Source organism: Sander lucioperca, chromosome 13 (genome assembly GCF_008315115.2).
Source record: "Sander lucioperca isolate FBNREF2018 chromosome 13, SLUC_FBN_1.2, whole genome shotgun sequence".
NCBI classification, from domain to species: domain Eukaryota; kingdom Metazoa; phylum Chordata; class Actinopteri; order Perciformes; family Percidae; genus Sander; species Sander lucioperca.
In genome coordinates, this window is record NC_050185.1 from 32,279,266 (window position 1) to 32,305,447 (window position 26,182).

General features: G+C 41.5%; 2 protein-coding genes across 2 annotated transcripts in view; one reads left to right on the forward strand and one right to left on the reverse strand.

The window, feature by feature from the left end:
• capn5b (calpain 5b) overlaps positions 1 to 23,959 on the forward strand; it is a 45,084-nt gene extending 21,125 nt beyond the window's left edge. Inside the window, exons 4-13 of the mRNA XM_031308120.2 lie at positions 8,357 to 8,565; positions 9,271 to 9,463; positions 12,802 to 12,995; positions 15,088 to 15,165; positions 16,799 to 16,994; positions 17,872 to 17,994; positions 18,105 to 18,301; positions 19,129 to 19,250; positions 19,855 to 19,991; positions 22,296 to 23,959. Of these exons, the coding sequence (XP_031163980.1) occupies positions 8,357 to 8,565; positions 9,271 to 9,463; positions 12,802 to 12,995; positions 15,088 to 15,165; positions 16,799 to 16,994; positions 17,872 to 17,994; positions 18,105 to 18,301; positions 19,129 to 19,250; positions 19,855 to 19,991; positions 22,296 to 22,478 (1,632 nt within the window). The 3' untranslated portion in view covers positions 22,479 to 23,959. The remainder of the gene's footprint in view (positions 1 to 8,356; positions 8,566 to 9,270; positions 9,464 to 12,801; positions 12,996 to 15,087; positions 15,166 to 16,798; positions 16,995 to 17,871; positions 17,995 to 18,104; positions 18,302 to 19,128; positions 19,251 to 19,854; positions 19,992 to 22,295) is intronic.
• Positions 3,215 to 4,885, reverse strand: ompb (olfactory marker protein b). The gene has a single exon (XM_031308153.2). The coding sequence runs from the start codon at positions 4,006 to 4,008 to the stop codon at positions 3,526 to 3,528; it is 483 nt and encodes a 160-aa protein (XP_031164013.1). The 5' UTR covers positions 4,009 to 4,885; the 3' UTR covers positions 3,215 to 3,525.
• Positions 23,960 to 26,182: the final 2,223 nt, after the last annotated feature.

The window sequence follows — 26,182 nt, forward strand, 5'->3', positions numbered from 1 at the left end:
AAAGGCATTTTAAAAAAAGGACCTTTCTATGTATTCAGTTGTAATTATTCCATATTTAGCGTTTACGTGTCCATTAGGAACCATTATGATAAGAAGTTAACGCCAGAGGACTCATTACAGCACCACAACGCATCCTTGGTCTCAGCAGACTCCATCAGTCAGTAGAAGCCTGATTGGTAGGTTGAAGTAGAGTCTCCCTGGACCGGCTGGAAGCACTAAGGCTAGATGGATGTCCAGGCTTCTGTCGGCAGTTAATGTGTTTTCATTAGTATCTTTTTTTTTTTCATTTCACATGGCTAACCAGGAGGGAAGTGTCTACAATGTTTGTAATGCTAGCAAGGGGCAGGCTCAGAGGAGAGAGGCCAGTGTAGATGGATACATGATTAAATAGAGAGATTGACAGACAAATACATGGATAGATAAAACCCTTTCAAGTATGCACTTCGTTACATACATACTGGCATTTTTTTGGTTTCATCTTTAAATAGTTTATTTACACATTTTTTATCAAGGCTCAAGTTTGAACTAAGAAGATTGATACCACTCTCATGTCTGTGCATTAACTGTGAAGCTACAGCCAGTTAGCTTAATGTAGCATAAAGACTGGAAACAGGGGGAGACCGCTTGCTTGGTTCTGCCCAAAGATTCAAAATATGCTTACCAACACCTCCAGTAGTTACACTTTGTAATAACTATCGACAGCCCAAGTAAGTATCATTATTGTTGTTGTTGTAGTCTACATCCTTGACGTTCAACTTCCGGGATTGCCCCCGTGCAGCAGGAAATTCCGCCGGATGCATGTATTTTCCATTTCCTTCCGCTTTCTTTGTGCTGGAATTTTACATTCGGTGGATTAATGAGGGCTATTATTGACTTCTCCTCAGATCTCTGCAGGGTAAATTGACACAGCTAGCTAGACTATCTGACCAATCTGAGTTTTCTCTCACACGACTATTTTGCAGCGGCTCTGTGCGGAGTCTAGCACCACCCAAGACGATTCTGATTGGTTTAAAGAAATTCCAATAAACCAGAGCACGTTTTCCTCCCATCCCCGAATGCTATGTGGAGTAGCCAGACCCTCCAGACCCTTGGAGGAGGGTCTGGCAAAGCGAGACTATTGATGTTGTAACCAAATAAGGAAAGGTCTCAATGAAGCATTGTTGCATCTCCTTACATGTTCTTCCTTCTTTATTAATGCTCACTATCTCTGCAAACTATAGAGAAAGGTGCATTAGAGATCCTTGAATCTATACCCTAAATAACTTATCTGTCTTCTGTTTCAGAGATTTACTGTCTTGCGATGTAAAAGCAGTGTGAAGCCTTTTGCACACTGATGTGTAAACCGTTGCATGAGGATTGTCACAATACATCCACTATTGCAAGCTTCAGTCCAAAACTAATGGTGTCATATTAACAAACAAACTATATTATTTGAACTGTAGTGAGCTTTGGTGTTTCGGGTTTCAAGATTGTTCTGAAATGTTCTTTGGCATCCATCTTGACAGAGGAAACAAAGTGATTACCGAGGTTTAATGGGATTTGAAACAAGATGCCACGGCCTGTTGTAGCGAGACGCTGGATTGTGACAGTCTGCTCTGAGAGACTGTTTACATATGGGCATGCTTACACAGTCTCTTCCCCTCTGTTTACCCTCTGTTTGTCTAGCTCAAAACACACAATCGTCGTCCAAATGCATATCCAATGAGCAGCATTGTTTACTGCTTAAATCCTCCTTTTTTAAACATCTGCAGGTTTAAGTTAAGGATTTTATTATAGGACTTACCTTTATAGGGTATGCAGTATACACAATCAGGATGACACTTATTCACTTTCTGATGGAGAGTTGGATGAGAAAATAGTTTTCAACTTTCATATTTGACATCAACTTTTTAAGGTTACAGCCAGCAGCCGTAAGCTTAGCTTAGCACAAAGACTGGGAACTACTTCTTGGTCAGGCACAGTAAAGGCTCTTATATACTAGACACAGCCCAGCTGGCGCACCCCATTGTGACGTCAAAATGACGTAATATCCTGCCGGCGCGCCGGGATTTATGGCACGCGAGCAGAGGTCGCGCACGGCTCTTTGTTTTTCAGCGGCACGCGACAAAGTGGAAATGGGAGGCCTGAACGAGTTCGCCGACAACTGGATGCCAGGACTCTCAGAGTGACTGCAAGTCTCTCTTGTAAACTTACTGGGTTAAGATGAGTTCTTTTATGGTGAATGAAAGGCTTGATCCGACCAAGTAGGTCATCGAATCAAATCAAAGCATTGACGGCAATGCTGCTGCCAGTTCTGCCGTTGTTTACCTTTTTTTTTTTCTTCTTCTTCTTCTAGTCCGTAGAAATAGCAAAGTCAGTAGCCTTTCCTCATTAGCGCCACCTCTGTTCAGGAGAAGACTGCAACTAGTGTCGCGAGCACCAGCGCGTGTATAAATAGTCACGGCGATCCCATGACGTCACATTTGCACGCGCCGGCTGGGCTGCGTCTAGTATATAAGAGCCTTCACTTTCCGGAGTCTCGGCTCGTTGCCTGGCAACTGCTCAGAGCCAAGAAATAGTCTATCCCATAATCCTGCGAAAAACAGCGAATTGTTGTTTTCATTCCTCCGTATTTATCCGGATTAAAACAAACAAGACATGTTTAAAAAACAAGTGTTAAAATCTTGTCTCGTCTCGATCTCGTGAACCCAATCTCGTGTCTCGTCTCGTGAGCTGGGTGTCTCGTCACACCACTAATATTTATGCATCAATTTAATTGAGACTCTTGAAAATGTCCAGCGTTGGACTCTTTTATCAGAGAATGGTTTGATGGTTCAGGTGTCAAGTTAGTTACATGCTTTCAACCAACAAGAAACAAGTCTAATACCTCCTGACTTCTCAGTTATTTTCCTTTCTCTCACACCTCATCTGACAAGCGTCTTCTCATTCACAGTCACAGTTACTGTTTTATCCCCCTGTTGCAGGGTAAAGCAGGGAGTCCTCAGGAGGAGAATAGAGCCGGCGGCTGAGAGATGAAATCCACATGCCCCCCTCTCTCTTGTTTGTCAGGGTCACCATGCAAGACGGAGATGGATGAGGCAGCAGGAAGGAACCTGTTCCCTCGTCCACTGGGGAATATACTCAAGCACATACACACAAGTACACACTGTCTCTATCCATTATCTCACATGGGACTCATTTCTACCAAACCCGTCAGGGCTGGCTGTTTGTGAAAAACACTTTTGCTCAACACAAGCCCAGAAAACGATTCATGTTCAGACATTGTTTAAAAAAAATGCAGATACACCTTTTTGATTTATTCGCTTTATTTGTATTTAGCTATAACTAACATCATAGAATACAAAGAAGCAAGTTATATCTTTTGTACAGGTTGTCAGATGATGTAATAGTGTAGGCTTTTAGGACAGATCCGTCCATGCAAAAAAGCAAGTTTAGCCCAAAATTAACTTTGCTTCCTCAACTAAACGCACACAAGCACAGAAGAGGAGTTTGTAGCAAGTAACCTATGTCCAATTTCTTGAAGTCTCAACTGTCCACTGTGAAGGCGATGGAGCAGTCGACTGTCTCAGGGCTGCAGCCGTCTGCAAATGCAAATAGGAAGTACATCACCTTCCTTACCTTAGCCAACTCTGCGATCCTCTCACCAAACTCGTGTGCGTCAGCCTCGTAGCACTGGATGGGCGCGTCGCTGGCGTCGCCCGGCACCCTCCAGAAAACCCCGACGGGCTCCAGCAGCTGACGTGTCATCAGGTTGGTGAGGTCAGGCGTCCAGAGCTGTGAGGTGGCCGTGACGGTGAGGCGTCCCGTCTGGGCCAGCTGCACCATCCACCGTGAGAATCGGAGGGACTGTTTGGAGAAGTCCAGTCGGTACACAGCCTCGTTGGGCAGCAGCAGGCGTTCACCGTCCTGCCTCTTCTGGCCTCGCTGCTGCAGAGACTGAACCCGCAGGCGCATCACCTCTGTTAGTTGCGTGTCCAGCCGGAAGGGCAGCTCCAACTCTGTAGACATGCTTGAACGGTACACCGCAGCAGGCTGAGAGGTCGATACCAACTGCAAGGCTGGATTAGATTGGCAGCTATGTCGAAACTAAGCGTCTTCACTTCGTCTCTGTCCTCTTCCTTCGGTTCAGTAACTCTCTCTGTGCTCCTGTGTAGTTTGCATGCAGGGGAGGGTGGGTCTTACACAGAAATACAGATTAGTTGAGGTGCTAGGCAACAAGATCTAATGACATTTGCAACCACAGCACAGGGTTTCCCCTTAGGGGAGTTTAGTACTGTTTGTCACACATTTGTTTGTCTCGGGTTTTTGCTTGGCTACAAATCTTTGACTCTAATACCAGACAAGTGCTGTATTACCAAACTCCTGGAGGCTTGCATTAGCAAAAACTATTTTGTAAGAGCAAGATAGCTCTTTTGATGTTGGTGCTGGACTCTATCTGGTGAGGGGGAGGAGGAGGGAGTGAGGGGAAAGCCTCTTTATTCCCTTTGGTGTGCATTTTGACAGACAGCAGGGGAAGCCAAGTTGCCTTCTGCTTGTGTTTCTGGTCAGTTGTCAGGTCACTTACCTACCAGAGTTCAGTTGCTGCATAGCGACACTTGGCCCAGATGAAAGCTGAGATAGATAGAGCCTTCGCTCTCTCGCTCTCCACAGTGCAGAGTCAGAGAGTAAGCAGTGGTGGGGTGGAGTGCAAGAGAGATTGCCTCCCGAAGGATTACAAAATGACTGTGAGGTTTCTGTGGTGCAGTGCTTTGTTGTTTTTTTTCTTCCCCCTCGTCCTCTTCTAAAGGAGCTGTTGCTGCTTCACAGAGCCGGTCCTCTGGGGGAGGCCAGATTCTCTCCATCAGCAGAGTGTCACCTCCTGGAGAGAGGTTTGACAGGAACTGCTGTTCAGTTAGCACACTTTGACATCTCCAAGAACACCCGCTGGAACACTGTCACTTAATTCACGTGTGGTGTCGCTCACTGCGTCATTTGCTGTTTTTATTGCATGCCATAACCCTACTGGTAGAGGTTTTACAGGTGCCCTTTCGCAGGTCGCCTTTATGTTGGGTGCTCCGTTACGACTCTGGAAAATACATGTGTGTGTGTGTGTGTGTGTGTGTGTGTGTGTGTGTGTGTGTGTGTGTGTGTGTGTGTGTGTGTGTGTGTGTGTTTCCAGCGCCAGCAGGCAGCTGTTTGTAAAGAAAAAAAGCTCTGATAAACCCACTATGCACTACCCTGTTGGCTACAAAAGCATCATAATATATTCTGGCAAAATCAAGCCATTTATTGTTTAGTTGAATGGTGCAAAACAGTTTGCAAACCTTACTGTTAGATGCAGAAACAACTATAAGGAGAGCAACAAAGAAAAGGGCCATAACAAATAAATAACTGCAACTTAAATGTTTCCCATTGTCTTACAGTCTAAACACACTAAGGGTCTGACTATTCTGCACTCAACTGACAAGAACAATAAAACGCATGCAGCAGCCACACCTACACCTAGTGTGCTAAACACTTTTAATTCTATGTGAAGTGCACAGTGGTATGGAAAAACAGCACAACAACAACTTACACTTGCCCAGTCCTAGTGTGCGAGCATCATCATAATAGTTAACTGTAACAATGACAAGCTAAGTTAGCTACATTAACTACAACCACATCTCAGGGACCAGTCACCTGGCAGGGCTGGCACAGCACTATTTGCATAGCAGGACTGGAGCGACAGCAGTTATGAAAATACAGAAATATAACAGTATCAGAAAGTCTGTAACCTGTGATGAGGGACAACAAATACAGTAGACACTGCTTCTTTTAAAAGCTGGGGGAGGCAGTTTATTTTTTGTGTTGTTGGGCAAAGATTCCATAATAATCTTTCAGAATATTGTAATTCAAGTGATCAGAGAGAAAACTAGACTTCTGCACTTCCTTCTTGGCCCGTATTCAGGTTTTGGTAAACCCAGTCATCACGGTAGACTTTGGCCAATCACTGATCAGCTTCAGAAAAAGAGAGCGTTCCTATTGGCAGTTATTGTATTACAGTGTTGACTGCTAATTCAGATATGCGTGCACTTTCCTTTGGTGAAGGTTCTGATAACCGTAGCGTAGCCAAAGGCTCAGAGCTGCAGATAATTCAAGGCTAAACTATTAGATAAAAGACTTTATTGTGATCAATCTATATACAGTACAAAAAGGAACGATATTGTGTTAAAAAAGTAGTCCAGTTTATTTTCCATTAGGGACATTTGCTGTGAAAACAGTCAGTGTCAGCTGGGGTTTTAGCCTACCATGAACACCGGTGTCATGCCAAGGTACTTATCCCCGCCAGGATTTGTATCCCCTGGCCGCGGGAGCGCGCGTGCACTCAGAGAAGCAGAGTTTAACTGCTGCACTTCGAATTCACCTCTTAAATGGAACAAATAGTGACGTGGAAGACACGACAGGGTTTTCCATAGTTATAAGGGACTCATTTATCTACATAAATAGACGATGTTTATTTGTCTGTCACATTAAGGCAACGTGTGAATGTTTAATGCGTTGTTTAGTATTGTGTATTAATCGACAGTGTTTTTTCAAAGTTCCATATTGCCATGCACCTTAGCTACATATAGGCCAACTGATAGGCCTATCTATGTGAGTCGACATCACATGCAGGTTTATGAACAATATTTTTTCCTTTAATCTAGGCTACCTCCATCTGTCCATTCTTTGCGGGTGTGGTCTGACAAGGATGCCCCGTCTTTGCTAACCCGTCCCTCCCTGCCCTCTAACATGATTTCTGTTTTAATTTAATTTAGTTTAATATGGCTTTTCAATTAACCGCTTTGTTCACCTGTCTACCATATGAGTTACAAAGGGGATACACAAAATATCAGGTTGTTTTTTCACCTGATATTTTGTGTATCCCCTCCCCTAACATGCAAAGGGTCTGTCCTGCAACCATGTGTGTTATTTTCTGTGTTTTTCAGGTGACAGTAAACAACCTGAGATAATATTAAGATGTCTGCTCTTTTCTGGGAAAAGTTACATAGGGGATACACAAAATATCCGTTTTTTCACCTGATATTTTGTGTATCCCCTCTGTAACTTTAACATCTCGTTGTTAACCTTATTACGTTAGGAAAGATGTGTTGTTTGGGATTTAATAACATTTTGTAATTGTAATTGATCCCGGAAGTTTGAATCTGTGAATATCTTTCTAACTTTGCTCACGTTTCTAAAACCGAGGGCACGGATTATGAATCCGTGCGAACAGTTTATAAAACCGAGGCAACAGATTTTTATTCTGTGCGCACGGTTTAGTTTTTTTTTTTCTCAGCTGATCCCAGGGGGGCTCTGTAGGGCCTCGAATCACAGTATGTCACCTCAAAGGGGCTCTACAAAGAAAACAGGACGGTCATTCTTATAGAATTGCTGCTATATTACGGCATCTGGATAAAATTAATAAATATTCCATAATACATTTCCATGTTAGTACTCACACAGGTCACTGTATGAAGTCGGTGCATTGCCCCTGTGGCGTGCTCGCATGATGATGGCTGGGCAGAAATCATAAATCATAAAATCATAAATCATGCTTAACAGAAAGGTAACAGGAAGAGCTCCAGCTGGCGTTTTTATTTTTATTTTACCTTGTGCATTTTTAAGCCAAAAAGGTCAGGATCCCCTGTTGTCATTTAACCTTGATTTGTGCTATCCTATTAATCCAGCTATTAGACATTGATGCTTTCTTTTTTCGATAACAGAGATTTTATATAATTTTTCTATCCCACAAAGAAAGGACATGACTGGAATACGTAGTAAATGCTTTTGAGTCAGAGATTTGAAAGTAGTCTTTCTGAGGTTTCTTTCAATGGTAAAGGAGTGTTATTGTTTGTTCAGCCATCTATTATATGTCCGTATTTGACTGCACAATATCTTTTCTCCTGCTCTGTATTTTGCTTATTTTTTAGCTTTCAGCCATGGGTACATTTCTGATACATGTGTATGTTTTGAGATTTTATGTGAATGTGTTTGTTGTTTACCTCTCTTATGAAAGTAACAACTACAGCTAACAAAATGGAGGCTGGGTTATAGGGGTTTCACTGAGCTACAGAAAATGCAGGCAGCTGAAACGCACACACACACTATAGTTATTACCTCTCACCCATGTCCTGTTACAGCTGGATTTATGACTGAGAGAGCCAAGGGGATAAAATTGTCCCCTAATCCTAAATGCATCAGCAGACATGAGGGTACGCTGTCTCGGCCTGGCAGTCCACTCCACCTTGACATTATTTATGCTCCATGGACCACGGCCTGTTTGATTGGCTTACCTGTTCTTTGCTCTTCTTCCTCCATCCTCTTCCTCCCCTGCCACCCTCCTCTCTCTCTCCAGGTTATTCCCGACTGGAAGGAGCAGGAGTGGGATACAGAGAAGCCAGAATCGTATGCTGGGATTTTCCACTTCCGCTTCTGGCGCTTTGGTGAGTGGGTGGATGTGGTGATTGATGACCGGCTACCGACGGTGGACAACCAGCTGGTCTACTGCCACTCCAACGACAGCAACGAGTTCTGGAGTGCCCTGGTGGAAAAGGCCTATGCCAAGTAAGTATCAGTGCCGAAAAATATACAGACCCAGTTTTAGAGAAGAAATACTTTTAAAAAACTGATTTATTATTTTAAACTTCTGCATTTTTAGGCAATGGATGACTTGAATATGATGTGCATTAAAGCAACACCAAAGATTATTTTGTACCTTAAAATAATGTTTCCAAAATCGTTTCAGTGGTTCATCAACTCGTAACAGGGTGAACGGCACTGCATTCGCTTTGCGGCTCTCTATCGGTTATAACCGCACTATGCAATTTTGCCAGATCGGGTAGCAGATCTGTAGTTCGAATGAGACATAATGGACACAATTCCGCTTCCAACCTGTAGGGGGACCGAAGAGGAAAAGTGCTTTGGTGTTGCTTTAACTGCAGGGCCGCAACTAGTGATTATTTTCATGATTGTTCGATTAATTATTTTGTTTATAAAGTATCCGAAAAATATCCAGCTTTCACGTAATCCAAGGTGATGTCTTCAAATGTCTTGTTTTGTCTGGCCAACTGTCCCGAACCCAAACATATTAAATTTACTGTGATATAACACTGAGAAAAGCAGAAGATCCTCACATTGAAGAAGCTGCAACCAGCAAAATGACTGAATGAATAGATTATCAATATAATTATAGTATATATTTTTTTTGACAATCAACAAATCATTGCAGCTCTAGTACGCACAACCCGACTCTCCTCCTCTTCCTGTCAGGGTTTATGGCTGCTACGAGGCTTTGGATGGGGGAAACACGGCTGATGCATTGGTAGATTTCACGGGTGGTGTGTCAGAGCCTGTGGACCTGCTGGAGGGTAAGATGGCAACAGACGAAGTGGCCCGAAACCAGCTGTTTGAAAGAGTTCTCAAAGTCCACAACAGAGACGGTCTCATCAGCTGCTCCATCAGGGTGAGCTAAGAGCTGCATGGCAGCCTTAACTATGAGTTTTATTCACTGTTTGTACACATGAGCTTTATTTATTAATTCTGTAGTAAGACTTGAGCAGTGTTCAGATGATTTTTTCCAGGGGCTTTCTTTGTGATGGCAGTTTAAACTCTGGTGGATTTATGAGGACTATGGTTAACTGCTCCTCAGATCTCTTCAGGGTAAATCGAGACAGCTGTCCAATCTGAGTTTTCTGTTGCACGACTAAAACAACCTTTGAGAGTGCCCCAGAGCCCTTAAACATTAGAACATTTTCTGCTATGATTTTAAAATCCAGGGATGAAAAACTTTTCAACTCTGTTGACTTTGTGGAGACACTCACAGCCTATGTCTCGCTGCAGAGAGAGCAGCCTTCTCTATTGCCATATCTCTGCATAAATTCTTTCCGCAACCTTTTTAAGTTCTAAGTGTGTTTGTGTGTGTGTATGTGTGTGTGTGAAGGATAATATTTTCTACTGTAGAAACCAAAGCACAGCAGTTTATCAAAGAAATCCTGGACTTGCCTGCTGAGTGTTTCTTGTGAACTCATGTCTGCTTGTTAAGAAAAACAAGTGCATGCTGTCTTGTCATGCTGAATTTCACTGTTTGGCCCTTGGTCCTCTGTCTCATGCCAATCTTATTTCCATGCGTCCTGCTCCAGCAACGACTAATTCACAATCCCTTATTGTAATTCAGAATCAGGCCTAGTTCAATTTTTAAATTAAATGCCTTTTTAATATGCATGAGTTTGTACACTGGATGGTCTATTGTTCAATTGAGTAGAGTAATGAGAGCTCCAAGAATATAACCAGTACCATACAAAAATGCATTTTCCACCTTTATCCATTGTAATTACTTTAGCTTGTATTTCTCTATTATAAATTGTTATTCTGGGAATGCATGAATTATATGCCGATCCTCTGGGAGACCCTGTTTTTACTGTGGGTTGCTGATTCATTGATCAAGGAATCTAAGTGCTGTTCTACTATTACTATTATTTCATTTTCATGTTTGTTGGACAGACTAAGGGGGGAAAAAAGCCATGGTGGCACTGTGATCTTAGTGTCCAGTAGAAGTCCTCACTTTGGACCGGACCCGAAACTAACCCCAGTAAAAACCTACTCGAACCTGACATGCATAAACTAAAAAAGAGACCTGTGCTAAAGGGGACCCAAAGAGATAAAAAGTAGCAGGAACTATTTTGGGCACACCTGGTTACCAGGTAAGAATCCCATTTATTTTATTTAGTTTTTATATTTTTCCCGTAGACAATGTTCATGACTCACAGTGGGAGCACGTTATGAATTGGATCGGCATGAAACTCTCTTGGTTGAATCTCGGCACAAAAGATGATATAGCAAATATCTGATTCTTCTCTTCATAAAAAGTTGAAGATACAAGCTTGTGTACATAAAAACATCAAGGTAGACCAACATTAACTACGACTCACAAGTTGCATTTTGGCAAGAAACATCCAATCACAGAGCTTAAAGTTATGTAACATGCGCCACTAACTTGGGATCAAAGCTAAATATTTCGTATTTGAGAAAACAATCAAAACAGTCTGCAGAATTAATGATTTTACGCTTAGATTCTGGATGAGTTTTGCATTAAGCTCATCATTTATTTCCCCAAAAGTCTCTAAGAAAAGAAAACACATACTGCTACAGTAAGTCATGCAGACACTGCTTCCGGAAATTCACGCAAGGCATCATGTGGCTAGAGATAAAGTGGATACTATAATGTTATCATAGTATAAGCCCAGCCTTGGACCTTCTGGGGCTGTACACAGAGATCGTGGGGCCACCATGACTCCCATTAGCTGAGCAGTGGACTCACTCTGGGGATCAGTATTCCTTCTCTCAGCTTTGTTTCAGGACTCCATTAAGTAGTACATCTATTTGTCCTGTCTGTCTGTGCAACTCTCTGTTTGACATATTAATCAGGCTCTCTCAGTTGTTGCAAGGATAATAGTGTTTGAAATTTGCAGTGTAATATCTCAGAAAAAAACGCCAAATGCGGTGAACACATAATTATTGGATCAAAGAACCCATTTTCTGATAACGCTGTCTGATGACTCTCTACCCTCCTTTCCTTTTACCATCCAAAGTTTTTGATTCACAAATGGCGCATTGCTTGAATTTGAAAGTGTCACATCACTTTTATTGAAAATCTTCCAGTGTGTGTGGTGTCCCAGTCAACAACAAAAAAATCTGAAAACTTGCCTGTAACAAGACTTTTGGATGGCGTTACAAGGTGCAAAATGGATGCGCAACTTGGATCTGTAAGAGAGTAGCCTCTCTCCTCGAAAAGATTTATGATACATTTGGTACTAAAGAAACACTATTCGTAGCATCGGCTTCTGTCTCAAACATGTCTAAAATCCATCTCTTTTGTAGAGCAGTTTAGACTTAGGGTTAAATAAAACTGGATGGTACAACACAGCTAATAAGCTACGATAGCTCCGGCTCTCCGTTCCCTCAAAGGTCAGCACAGTCAATATGGCTTGCTACTAGTCAACTGTGCATTTGAAAGTAAAGGAGTGTAGTAAATAATTGCGGATATTCCATTTAAATTAATTGATGTATGATTTAAATGTTTTTTGTCCCAAAGTGTCCAAAAAAACAACCAATGCTTCCATATATAATAATAATAATAATAATAATTCCAACAAATGGTAACATTATTACCCAAACTGTCCCTCCAAAACATCCATGACACCTGTACTTGCTGTCGTTGCGTACACAAACAATGTTCCTGCAATAAAGGATTATTACAGTGTTGACGTTATTAGGTGGTTTCATCCAACTGGTTTAGATAATTTGGCCAAGTTATTTTGACATGTAATCTCATCTGACTGCTTGAGTTTCTTTGTTATAGTGATGTCGGAGTGTCCCCATATCTCAGCAATTATTTAGGTGAATACGATGTTATCATGATCAATAGAAATAATGTCTAAAACTACAAAAGTAAGACCCACATTGTAATAAAAAGAAAATATTTCAAAAGTTTCAAGCAATCATGGAGCAATGTCCCTGGTTTTTAGTCCAGCCAGGGACCTTTGTTGGATCTCTCTCTTCTCTTTGGTTTCCTATCATGTCTCTACTGTTTGTAATAAATAAACCTAAATCTTTGTTTTCGGTTCCCAGACAAACCCAAAAGCAGAGATTTTAACAGTGTTACTGTGTGCCCTTTTACCAAACACCTACCTGTATGTAATTTCCCAGAAAAACTGTGCCAGCCTCCCTCTTTTACATATTTGTAGAAATCCATTAAAGAATATGTTTCCAATCACTAAACCTCCCTGTTTGGCTGTTTCCCAGGCAACCACAATAGAGGACATGGAGGCACGGCTGGACTGTGGCCTGGTTAAAGGCCACGCCTACGCCGTGACAGATGTACGGAAAGTGCGGCTAGGTCACGGACTGCTGGCCTTCTTCAAATCAGAGAAGCTGCAGATGATCCGCATGAGGAACCCCTGGGGAGAGAAGGAGTGGAGCGGCCCCTGGAGCGACAGGTACATCACAACACTGCCACCTACAGGGATGGATGAAGGACTGCAGCTCATTAAATCATATCTTGTCTCATTGAGCATCCTTCATCCATCTGTCCCAATTTTGTGATCTAGTCAGATGTATCCAGACCAACACAAAAAATGTATTTTTCTTTTGATATGTGATCTTGTTGTGACCAATTTAACTGAATTTACTAATTTGATTTTTAAAATGTTGAAGCGCACTGGTCCCCTTGGTCTCTCAAAATTTGACACACTGGTCTCAAAGAGATTGCGTGTGATGAATGAGCAAACAACAAACGACTCAACAAAGTCAAACCCATATAAAATGCCAAAGAAGCCTGCACAATGGGAAAATGGCATGTAGACAATGAAAAATGGAGATGCAATCAAGCTAATGGGCCACAGAGCAAAGACAAATGACTGAAGTCAGCCCTGTTGGAGCGCTGCTTGTTTGTAGAGAACAATATCAAATAATGCAGTGCAGCTCAGATATCATTTTCCCGGGACCATCCCAAAGCATAAATTGAGCTGACTAAACTTTCAATTCAAACGTGTAGGCAAATCACAGACCCCATTTACACCTGGCATTTAAAACTGTAGTGCTTGACCACATTAAAATACAGATGTAAATGCACCCAAAATGCGTTGAGGGTGGATTGTGATCAGCCAAACCACCTCCGGAGGTGGTCAGGGACGAATTGTGACCACATTGTGGTAGTGTAAATGCAAATGTCTTTTCAATTCACATACGACAACTACTGTACCAGCAACCGGCATCTAACAGGTCTGGATGCCGGGGAGCGCACAACTTTCAGCCCAGACGCAAAGAACATCTCATTGCAGCAACAAGAGAAAACTCCTTTTAGAGAAATACCAATTAAAAAAAGAATCACAGTGCAGCCCGGTGCTGTGTCTGTGCTGGGAGCTGAGGCGAGAGCGGCCGTTGCTGGTGGACGGTGCACCTCAAAAACATCCCGAAACTGCATTTGAAACGGCAGACCTCAGCAACGTGCCTATCCGTCCTTCGGTGCACTGTGGCCGGCGTGCAGCAGTGCGGCTCCTCGCGCAGCAGGTCAAGAAGAGAGCGACGTTTGGTGGTTCGAGCTGGACAGAGCTATCCGATCTCAATGTGGAAATAGGTGACACATATTCATAACAGATGTTAATGTAAACAGGTTAATTCACATCTAGATACTATCTGGAAATGAGACACATTTTGAAGCCAGGTGTAAATGGGGTCAAAAGGAAGTTAAGTGGCCATTCAGTCATGTGGACAAAGCTGTTTTATACCAGTTTTACTTCTTAGGGCAATAGGTAATGCTAAAATAGAGAAGTTTCTCCCTCAACATCTCTCTGTCTTTTGTTTTTTTGTGAATTGTTAGCTTCCAGACTCTGTGAAACAAACAGGGAGGTGGTAAAGCCTGGTTATAATGGAGTCTGAATTATTAATAAGGCAAAAAAGAGAGAGAAAGATGTTATTAAAGAGACGTGAGTCATCTCTCCTCTTTCTCAATCATTCGCTCGCTCTCGCTGAATAATTTATTCATATTTTGATTAAAAAAAACTGTTACTGTAAATGGAGTCTGACTGTTGAGATGTGGACGCTTATCAGTGAATCATAAACAGAGAAACATAAACACAGAGCTAATGCAGCCAGTAAAACGCCTGTTTCCCTGAGCAGTGAATACAGAGTGGACCTTGATGCTTAGATATTATTCACAGTAACAACATTCAACTGACTCTTTAACATAATAGTGCCCATCAGGGGTAGACACATGCATCTTTTATATATTTGAACTCAATAGTTGCTGAGCATTTAAAGTCAAAACTATGATTATTAAAAGATTCACAGCTAAATATACTATAGCTATATACTATAGCTATATACATGCTCTAGGAACTACACGGTGCCAGACCCCCCCGGCCTATTCGATGGCCATGTCTGGCCCATGTATTTGAAACACATACACAAACATATATATATATATTAATATCCTACTAATCATGAAAAACATTTTGAATAATTCATTCTTCACTTGTAGCTTGTCAGATTGATGCTGTTTGTTTACTCTCACGTCTTTGCTCCCTGCAGTTCAGAGGAGTGGAACAAGGTGAGCAAGAGCGAGAGAGAAAAGCTGGGTGTCACCGTGCAGGACGACGGCGAGTTCTGGTGAGATCTATAAATGTACTCACAATTTATTTTGTTGTTCCCTTATCTTGCACCCATTCATTAAGCTGGTGCTGGCATGATTAAAACATATGTGAATGATTACATGTCTAATTTATTAAGACTCATTATGTATGGGAACTCACCTGAACTGATGCTACTGCGACATTTTGGGCTGATTATGCTATTAAAGTTGTTAGAGTATCTGTAGTGTATAGAGGCTGATCTAGACCTACTGTACTCTATCTGAAAAGTGTTCTGAGATACTTCTGTTATGATTTGACACTATAAATAAAATTGAATTGAATTAAAGAAATAGTTCACTTTTTCGCTTTCTTGCTGAGAGTTTTACAAGACGATAAATACCACACTATCTGTCCAATAAATACAGTATAAGGCTTCAGCCAGCAGCCAGTTAGCTTAGTTCAGCACAAAGACTGGAACAGAGGGAAACCTAAGCTTGCTGTGTCCAAAAGGTAACAAAATCCACCAAGCAGCACCTCTAAAGCTCACCGATTAATGTGTTATACCTTGTTTGTTTTATCCGATCAAAAATTAGAGTGTAAAAACATTTTGTAGTTATGTGCCTTGGCAGTGACTTCCTTAACGTGTTAAGTCAAAGTCAACTTTATTGTGAATTCTGCCATGTGTACAGGAAAATATGGAGCATCGAAATGCCGTTTCTCTCAGACCACGGTGTCGGTATATATATTGGTATAAGTATCAAAACAAAACAACAAGGGTTTAAAAATTAGGATTACGGGTGCCCAGATAGCTCAGTTGGTAAAGCGGGCGCCCATATGTAGAGGTTTAATCCTCGACGCTGCGGGCCTGGGTTCAACTCTGACCTGTGGCCCTTTGCTGCATGTCATTCCCCCTCTCTCTCCCCTTTAATGTCTTCAGCTGTCCTGTCAAATAAAGGCCTAAAATGCCCCAAAAATAATCTTTAAAAATTAGGATTACAATAAAAATAAATACTAAACATTTTAAATAATTAATAATTCATTAGTAAGCTTTAGAGGTGAATTTTGTTACCTTTGGACAGAGCCAGGCTAGCTGCTTCCCCCTGTTTCCAGTCTTTGTTTTATGCTAATTGGCTGGTGTTGGTAGCATCATGTTTAATGGACAAACATGAGAGTGGTCTGTCCCAAAAATTCTAACTATTCCTTTAAAGAGGCTTTTTCCACACTATCATAAATGACCTCCATGGGGAAACACTGAACGTTTGTAGATTTCGGGGATTATTGCCATTAATATGGTCAAATGATGATATTGACAGTATCAATAAAAGTAATACCGCTGTTTTTTAAAAGCCCATATCGGACAACATATGTTTTCTTTTTTATATATATATTCTTTAGGCATTTTTATGCCTAATTTAGCATAGAGATAGAGATTGACAGTGAGGAAATGGGAGAGAGAGTGGAAGATATGCAGCAAACATTTAATCTCATTCCATGTCAGCACCGGAAATCATTGTCATCCCTTTAACATGTAACCCTTTTCTTTGTCCCTGATTTCATTTCATTTCTATTTTTGTACCTATTAAAGGTCTTCTTCTTTCAAGCTTTTCCCTCTAGTTGGTATCCACTCTCTCCGATCTCTTCTCTCCGCTCCTTTTCCTGCCCTCCTGCAGGATGACGTTTGACGACTTCTGCCAGTACTTCACTGACCTGATCCTGTGCCGCCTCATCAACACCTCCTACCTGAGCATCCACAAAACCTGGGAGGAGGAGGTTATGAGGGGCTCCTGGGTCCACCGCAATGACCCCCTTCGCAACCGGTCCGGAGGCTGCATCAACCACAAGGCTACCTTCCTGCAGAACCCTCAGGTTGGTGGAGGTAGTCTTTGTGTACATACATGCAGCGGTGGAAGAAGTATTCAGATCCTTTACTTCACTACAAGTAAAAGTCCTGCATTCAGAACATTACTTAAGTCAAAGTATCTAAGTATTATCAGCTAATTGTACTTACAGTGCATAATGTAAGTATTATTTGTGCAGTAATATGTTCCCTGTCAGTGTTTTACTATCATATCTGATGTTTCTGGATTAATATTACAGATGCATTAATGTGTATGTTGCATTATACTGCTGTAGATGTTTAAGGTGCTCATTTTAACTCCTTTATATACTATTGGGTAGTTTATTCTACAGCAGTGCATCATATTCTGTAAGATCATCACGTCTGTAGTGTCGCCGTCCTGTGAGAACCACGTATCTCTATAAAAGTCAACTTTTCAAGGTGTCAGAAAAACAGCCCTGTTTTTTTTTTTTGCTTTGTGACGATGCATTTTCCAGCTGATCCAAGAGGCTTTTTAAAGACTTTATTTAGCTTAAGAATTAGGGAAATGTTCTCAACACATAAAGAAACACTTCATCCTTCAGTTTATCACAAACATTCAGAATCAACACATGGAGATGTGTTGATGAGATATTTGGTTTTTACTTGACAAGAAAGGGATGAAAAAAAAACGTTATCTGAAAAGTAACTAAAGCTGTCTTTAGTCAATATTTACCTCTGAGATGTAGTGGAGTACAAGTATAAAGTTGCATAAAATGGAAATAAAGTACAAGTACCTTGAATCTATACTTAAGTAAAGTGCTTGAGTAAATGTACTTAGTTACATTCCACCACTGCATGTGTGTGTTATAGAGAGATGTGTGACCAGCGTTGGAGTGTGATATGTGTGTGTCCCCCTCTTCCCAGTACGTGTTTGATGTGAAGAAGGTGGAGGACGAGGTGCTGATCTGCTTACAGCAAAAAGAAAAGAGAGCCACACCCAAAGACGGAAAAGGGGAAAACCTCGCCATAGGCTTTGATATTCACCGGGTAGAAACACACACAAATGCCCAGAAGCCTCCACAAAACTTAAACAGTTAATAACCTAATGCATACCTCAGGTGGACATATTCCTGCTATAATGTCTTCTCATCCTGCAGGTGGAGCTAAATCGTAAGTACCGTATGCACTCAGCCCAGCAGAAAGTAGCGGGATCCATCTACATCAACTCGCGCTGCGTCTTCCTCAGGAAGGAGTTGCAGGAGGGCCGTTATGTCATCATTCCCACAACCTTTGACCCCGGGCAGCAGGGCGACTTCCTGCTCCGTGTCTTCACCGATGTGCCTTCAGACTGCAAGTAAATCTGATATCTTACCACTGAACACATAGTGTAACTTTTTAAATTTCCTGAATCTACAACCAAAGCAGCTGTAATGAGAGACTTTTGTTATTTAGCCAGGTTACTTGGAACCTTAGAGTACATAATTTCTTTTATTCCTATACAGACCCAATCACAATGTTTGTTTACAATAACATCCAGGTAGAAAACTCCTGTGTCGCATACATACAATGTATTGGCGCTGAGCAAACAGGGACAAGGAACAACTGAATATACTCTCATCTCATTCATCTAAAATGCATGTTTGATGCTTTTAAATGTCAACTCTTTCACTAACATTAGGATGGAGACCTAATTTACATGTTGGGCCACAGACTAAAGAAAATGACACCACCCAAACTAGCAGTCAGTCCGACCGGCGGTGACATGTTGCTGTTCGTAACGCTAGATTTGGTTTATCAAAGATGCTAGCAAAGCAACACAGTACAGAAAATAAGCACAGCAGAAACATCAGATAGGTCACACCACCGTGTTTAACTACATACCTTTAGACGTTACGGTTACGGCTGAAAATGACAACAGAAATAAACAAGTTTGACCATTTTACATATCTCTGCAATTCAAACCAAGTCATTTGTCTCACCGGAAGTGATTTTTGTGCGACATCACAGTGATTCAGTCTATGTTATTGATTGTCTGGATAGGAACAGAATATCTACTAATTTGGTTCTCTTGTACAAGAAACAGGTTGAAAGTATGAATGTAAAACCGATGCCTGAGAAGAAATGTAATATATTTTGGCTTTAACAGTTTTATAACAATCACATACACTCTTTCTTTCCCAGAGAGCTGACTCTGGACGAGCCTCCTCAGACATGTTGGACGGGGATGTGTGGCTACCCTCAGCTGGTCACTCAGGTCCATGTACTAAATGCTGATGGTCTGCAGGGACAGGAATCCAATGGAGGTAGGACCACAACTCACATTGCATTGTATTTGCGTGTTGATCAAGTTCCTGTATTGTAAAGTGTTGTAAACTCCTGTAAACACCCAGAGAGCTTTACTGCCTCAATCCCACTAAGAAAAGACTTCTGAGGAAAGCACGAGGTACCACAGCACCATCTGCTGAAGGCTGAAACTCTGGATACTTATTTAGTTCCAGTCTGCAGTATACAGTCTCTACCCCCTCAAAGCTCTTACATGTTGTGCACAAACCTGTAAACCTATACAACTCACCTAACTTAAAAAACACCTTTAAAGCCACTATGCGTAGATTTTTAATGTGATTGTGTTATCTTTGGAAATATCCTGATGTCATGACTTAAAATTGACTCTTGACCTGTTACTAAAAGTTCATGGTGTGCAAGAACATTTTTGAAATCACGACCTAGGGATGAATTGATAATGAAAATAATGATACAGTGCAATGTTTTGGAAATAAACTCGTCACCTAATCAACGCAGAGAATCTGATTTAGACATGCGTGAACAAGCCAGATGCATGAATAGTAATCACAGGGTCTGTTATCAGCACTATGTACTGATTAAAAAATCCTTTTTTTCCTCCTTCAGCTGTAAATCCGTACGTGATCATCACCTGTGAAGGAGAGAAGGTCCGTTCACCAGTTTATAAGGACACACGGTGCCCAAACTTTGACATCAAAGGCCTGTTCTACCGCAAGAAACCCAAGGAGGGCATCCACATCGAGGTGAGCTGTCACTCTGCAGCCATCCCACGCTTGATGGTGTTTTAAGCCCCCAATGTCTCCTTCCAGGCAGCGCTGCGACCGTTGACTTCAAGGCACCTAACCCTAACCTTAACCTTAACCCTAATCATAACCATAACCATAACCATAACCATAACCATAACCATTACCTAATCCTAGTGCCTTCCAGGCAGCGCTGCCTGGAAGGAGACGTTGGGGGCTTAAAACACCGATAAACCCATCGCTATCCCACTGTGGGACTAAAGCACACGTTTATGACTGCTCCAACCAAAGAGCAGCTCCTGGTGAATGGTGGCTGTCTGAGATGCCTGCACTTTAGTAGTAACGATTACAATTTCCGCAAGCATACTTTATTTATTTATTGTGCAACAGATGTTTCAAAAGGTTAAAACCATAGAAACAATATGGATAGAAGTGACATTTAGCTGTTTGCCATGGTCACAGGACTAGTACAAAACAAAATGATGATTATTGTTATTTGTCATGGTCTCCATCTCCGGAGCGGCGGGGAGTGAGGAGGAGGGACAGTCAGACCCAGCGGCACAGGTCAGCAGACCGACCAAGCCCGCTGTTTTTTCTGTAATCAATGCAGCATGAAAGCACAGCAACCAGCGGACAGCTGGCTTGTTAGCTAGCTTGCTAACTCCACTCTTTAATCCATTTGGAAAGCCCCTCAATTTTTTTTGTTTATTGATATTAAAAGTACTTCCCAGTACTTCCTTATTTTGTAAATGAACCGGTACACAAGTTTTAGTTGTTGTGGCATCTGTGTTTGACCAATTGCAAATGTCCAGCCCTGCAAACTACACTCCCAAAGTTCCTGAACTTTCCGAAAGCATTACCCCGGAGCAGGGAAACTATTACACCTGCAACTAACCTTAGTTCCTCTAGTCAAAATGCAGGTTGAGTTCCTGAGTTCCTCCAAGGGGAAAGTTCCTGTGGTGGAAGTGCCTTTATAGAACTATCGGCTGTCTTTGTCCCAGCATTGTAGCAACAATCATTTTCATTCACAGCTGTACACTTTTTAATGTTTTTTTGTTAGAACTTTAACACAGTATTTCTCTCCTGCCGTCATTATCTCTGTGTGTGTGTGTGTGTGTGTGTGTGTGTGTGTGTGTGTGTGTGTGTGTGTGTGTGTGTGTGTGTGTGTGTGTGTGTGTGTGTGTGTGTGTGTGTCTGTGTCTGTGTGTCTGTGAGAGAGTGTAATTTGCTGAACATCCATTACCAATCAATTACAGGCTCAATATCAGGCAATACGAACATGTAAGCTAGTGTTCTTATGATGTACTCAATCAGACCTGTGAAATTGCATCACTTGCATCCCGGTGAACGGAGGCAGGAGTGTGCATCTGCTGCTCTGTCGAGAAGCTGGGCCTGTAATAGGGATGCATCGATCTTATTTTTTCTCCACTGATACTGATATCGATACCCAGACTCCCGAGTGATAATGGGTACCAATTCTATCTGCTTTTTTTCTCCAAATTTTTATGAATCTGGTAACCTCTGTGTCAAACTGATTAAGATGTGTGTAAGCCAAAGCGAGGCTGTAACTGCAGTACATACTTCTACATGTTCTACATGTTTTATTAAACATTCATCATGATAAAACATGTAATCTGTCCATGCAAAATTTCGAAACAACCTACCGAAGATGTCTAAATCTACTGGAGTACATTTCTGTTAACGTTAAGGTTGAGGTAATCTTCCAGTTTCACATTAAAGGCCCGTCACTGCCTACACATAATTGTTTTTGCAGATGCAGAAAGTGGTGAACTATCAGCAGTAGCTTTACGCATGTTATATTAATGCTATAAATGAACAGTGAGAAAACTGTATTTGATGTGGATTGGTGGCCTATGGCTGATACATGATCTGCTAAAAAATATCATCACTAACATTGATCTGACGAATTGGCTCAGTACAACCCTATGGTCCTAATCACTTCGAAGTTCAGACTGAACTTTACTTTTATTTTATCATTCTGCACTTCTCTATTTGTAGACTTTTATATTCTATGAATCGAATATAAAATGTTATACAAGTTTATTTTCTTTGAAGTAGGCTTTATTATGTTTTACTTATTGCTTTACTTCAGGACTCCTATACATCAGCAATTCTTATTCTTCATTCTTCCTCTTTGAGCTTCTTCTACCTTCTATCAAGTTTTAATTAATGTCCCTCTTTTGTGACTGCTTATTGCCTTTTGTCTTTTCTCTCTTCTCTTTTTCTTCCTCCCCCCTCTTTTCGCTTTTGGATCTCTGCCTTCCTCCCACGAGCGGCCAACAGATCTACAACAAGAACATAATTGTGGACACCTTCCTGGGTCAGGTGATTCTGTTCAGCGATCCCAACGAGCGCCAGGAGCAGCACACGCTTCACCTCCGCGACAAGGGCAACCGCCAGGACAGCGACCTCCCGGGCACGCTCACTGTGCGCCTCATCACCTCGACCACGCTCACTAACATCTGATGCGACCCTTTATATAATTGTGAAGAGTAACACTCAAGGTGGTGTTCAATCATACCCGCCGTTGTCTGCCATTGATCCTCCAACCACGACGGGAGCTCACTGTGTCCTTTTCTTTTCTTCTGCCGCTTGCGGCGCGCTCTTTGTGTCTCTTATTGTTTCCCTATTTTCTTTTGCTTCAGCATTTAAATTCAGCTTTGTTACCAGGGTTTTTGAAGGCCTATACCTACATATATTCCTGGATGAAAAGTGTCCATCGACAATGTTTGGGGTTTGCATTTAATACCTTTGAACACATTCCTGCCAAAATTGTCCCATTATTTAATGTTTGCTTCAGAAATGTGTTCTCAAAGTAGTTTTCATTGCAGGTTTTGTAGCGAGAATCTCTATCAATAACTAAGGTACAGTTGAACTGATTTAGGCTAATATTCTTAAAAATCAGTTACTCTCTGACCCAAATCTACAAACTTTCTTTCTACATATTGTTATATTCAAACACACACACACACACACACACACACACACACACAAACATGCACACACAAACACATGCAGACGTGTCTGCACTGTCCATGCATGTGCCATTGTTTCCAAGGGCTATGCATTGCCTTAAGCTTGAGTCTGTCTCTCCACCTTGAGGAGGGAGGGGATAATGTCAAATACTCTTCTCCATCCACTGTCCTCAGTGTTAGCACAGCCTCCATTTCTGTTCCTGCTTTTTTTCTCATAGTTTTGGTTTCTCTCTCCTATATATTAACATAATGTATACTCTTTTATATCTGTGGATAATCTCCCCACCCAAGCACCTCAAGTCTTCACCAGTTTGCCAGTGCTTTGGTGAGCATGCAGCACTGTCTGTCACTTTTTATTGTGGACTATACAAACTAAAGCCAACAGCAGCTATTCTCTCCCTCTTAACTGAGAGCTTTTCTGTGTTGTTCTGTGAGCGCGCTCATGTGTAAAATCTTGCCTCCTGTCTTCCATCACTAGAACCATTTCAAACTCCCCGAGACGCTTTCTGCCGGTTGCTATGGATGATCTCAAAACTGCATGGCTTGAAAAAACTTTTCGCCTGTGCTGCACATTTCTCCGGTCGTAGCTTAGCAGCCGGTGCTTTTGATAGTGCTACCCTTCCTCTTTGATCCCCCCTCATGTGTACACCTTCCCAGTCCAGCGGAGTGCAAAGATTCACCCTGACATAATCAAGTGCTTTATGGGACCAAAGATGAGCCTCCGCTCTCTAAGTCCCTTTCGGACTGCCCTGGCCCAGCCTGGCCTGGCCTGGCCTGGCCCAAGCCTAGCTACCACCACCCCCTGTGCCACATCATCTCTTAACGGCAACACCACTGCCTGACGCTTCCTCTGACTGGCCCAGGCCAAAGTCTCATGCCGCGTGACCCTGAGAGATAGCAGCTGTGATTCTGCTGTTGGCACAGAACAGACGTGTGTGTGTGTGTGTGTGTGTGTGTGTGTGTGTGTGTGTGTGTGTGTGTGTGTGTGTGTGTGTGTGTGTGTGTGTGTGTGTGTGTGTGTGTGTGTGTGTGTGTGTGTGAGAGAGAGTATCTGGGAGTGCTCAAAGGTGAATGAATGTATCTGTTAATCCACGTTTTACCTGGAAGAAAACAATTTGAGGAAAGGTGTGAACTGAAAGGAAAAGAGCCCTTTAGCGGAACACACACCTTGCACTTTATTTAATTTTAAAGGGGCTAAAAGGACCCTTTATGGATAAAAGAAAAAGTAGGGCGAGCAGAGAAGGCGTCCTGCCAAACAACCTGTGCCATCGCCTTGGTCCTGGCTTTGCCTCCACAGCAGGAAAACAATGGGACATTAGATGAACTGTTTAGTGGTCAGAAGGATTTCAGACGGACTTATTGAACTAACAATGGTACAATGTAATCTATCTCTGATGAACTATGGCATTTATTGATCATGTGGCCATCCAATTTAACCTTTGTGTGACAGAAAGCCCAGACAGAAAATCACACACTTGTTTTTTTTTTTTTTCCAAAAGTGCAATATTATTGCAGAGACTTTTCATTCCAACTTTTATTGACTTTTGTGTATGTCTTAGTTCTTAGTCTTTTCATAATAACAGTTACAAGTGTAAGTTACAATCATTAGCAAGACATTTCCTTTGAATGTAAAACAAACAGTAAGTGGACTAATCTCAGTCAAACTATCAAGTTTTCCTGATTTTTCAGCGCCTTTTTCCATTACTTGAACTGTCACATATGGCATATAATTGATCACACTCCTTTGTGTACAGCATCTTTATAAATGTGTCTTGCATGGGTTATTTTCCAATATGTTCATGGCCTTGTATTGTACTGTTCAATTGTTACTATATATATTTATTCTTTCTTTAATCTCAAGTCTTGGAAATGCTAGTTTTTTAGAGCAGTCAGCATGTCTAACACTAATGCACCTCATGTCAGTCTGATCATATCAACAGGTTTGAAACAGTTATGTCTTTTACTATAATACAGTGATGCATTCATAATGCCTCTAGCATCAGTGAACATTAGCAGCAGTTGTTGACTTCTATTTAGGTGCTATTTATCTTCTCTGTGCTCTTATATATTGTTTGGGACAGAAAATGAGTGTTATTAACATAACAAGACAGAATTTAGAAACTGTAGTGCCAAGCAGTGTAAGATTGGACATGTGAGCATGTGCCTGGATAGCTGCTGGTTCTTATTTACAAACCAGGTGAGAAAAGAAAGGAACCCTTCTCCCTCCCTCACTGAGTACCGTTGAAGTGTCTTTGCAAGGCACTGAATTCCTCACTGCACCAGTGGAGCCTCAGAATGGCTAGCTATTGTACAGCTTCAAGGTGTGACTTTACATATCTGTGTGCCAAAAGGAGTAGGTTTGCTACCTGGTTTTGGTGAACTTTACAGTACACAGACCAGGCGGTGACATGAGCCCAAGTTTGTGCCCCTCATGTTTTACTGTTACAATCGAATCACATAGCTAAGCGTCCAATTTTCAAACAACAGAAGAAATATTGGTCAATCTTTGAAAATCTAGAAGGTTGTTTAACAAAACGTACTGTTGATCTAATGGAATTTCCAACTCTTTGCAACATCTGGATAAAAAAAAACTTAGTATTTTGCCTCTCAGCCTCTCCAGCATTTACAAAACAAAGTTTAAATGTAGTTTTCAACCACAGCTGCACTTAACAAATGTGGTATTATCATACTGTAAGTGACGACTCTGTGCTGTCAGTGTAGTTAACTAAGCCAATTTCATTTTGTCATCTTGTTTGTCTGACATACGGTGCTGACAAGATGTGATTTCAAATGTTGCAATAGCATTATGAAAGTCCTTCATAAAGTGTAACTGTAATGCTGCGTTTTTATTGGCTAAATCACAATTTGGCTTAGCAAGAAATTAACATCGGACAAATAATGAGACTATTGCATAATGATCATTGCACAAAATTTAAAGTAACTAATCAATCAATTAATCTCAGATTTCCTTCCAACAATATCGTTGAAAAAAAAATGGAAATATCACCACATTTCCACGATTTCCCATTATAGTTTTTAATAAGAAAATAAAAAAGAAGTTTCCTTTGGCGATCACACTGATGATAAAAAATGTATTTTTTTTTCCCAGTTGCACTCTGCTTCTAAATCTGAACAAAGATGGTGACCGGAAATGACACGTCAATGCTTAATTTGGTACAGTGTGAACCAAACCTT

Bases quoted from the DNA above. Each gene is read 5' to 3' on its own strand.
- ompb (XM_031308153.2), bottom strand. From the start codon at position 4,008: ATGTCTACAGAGTTGGAGCTGCCCTTCCGGCTGGACACGCAACTAACA.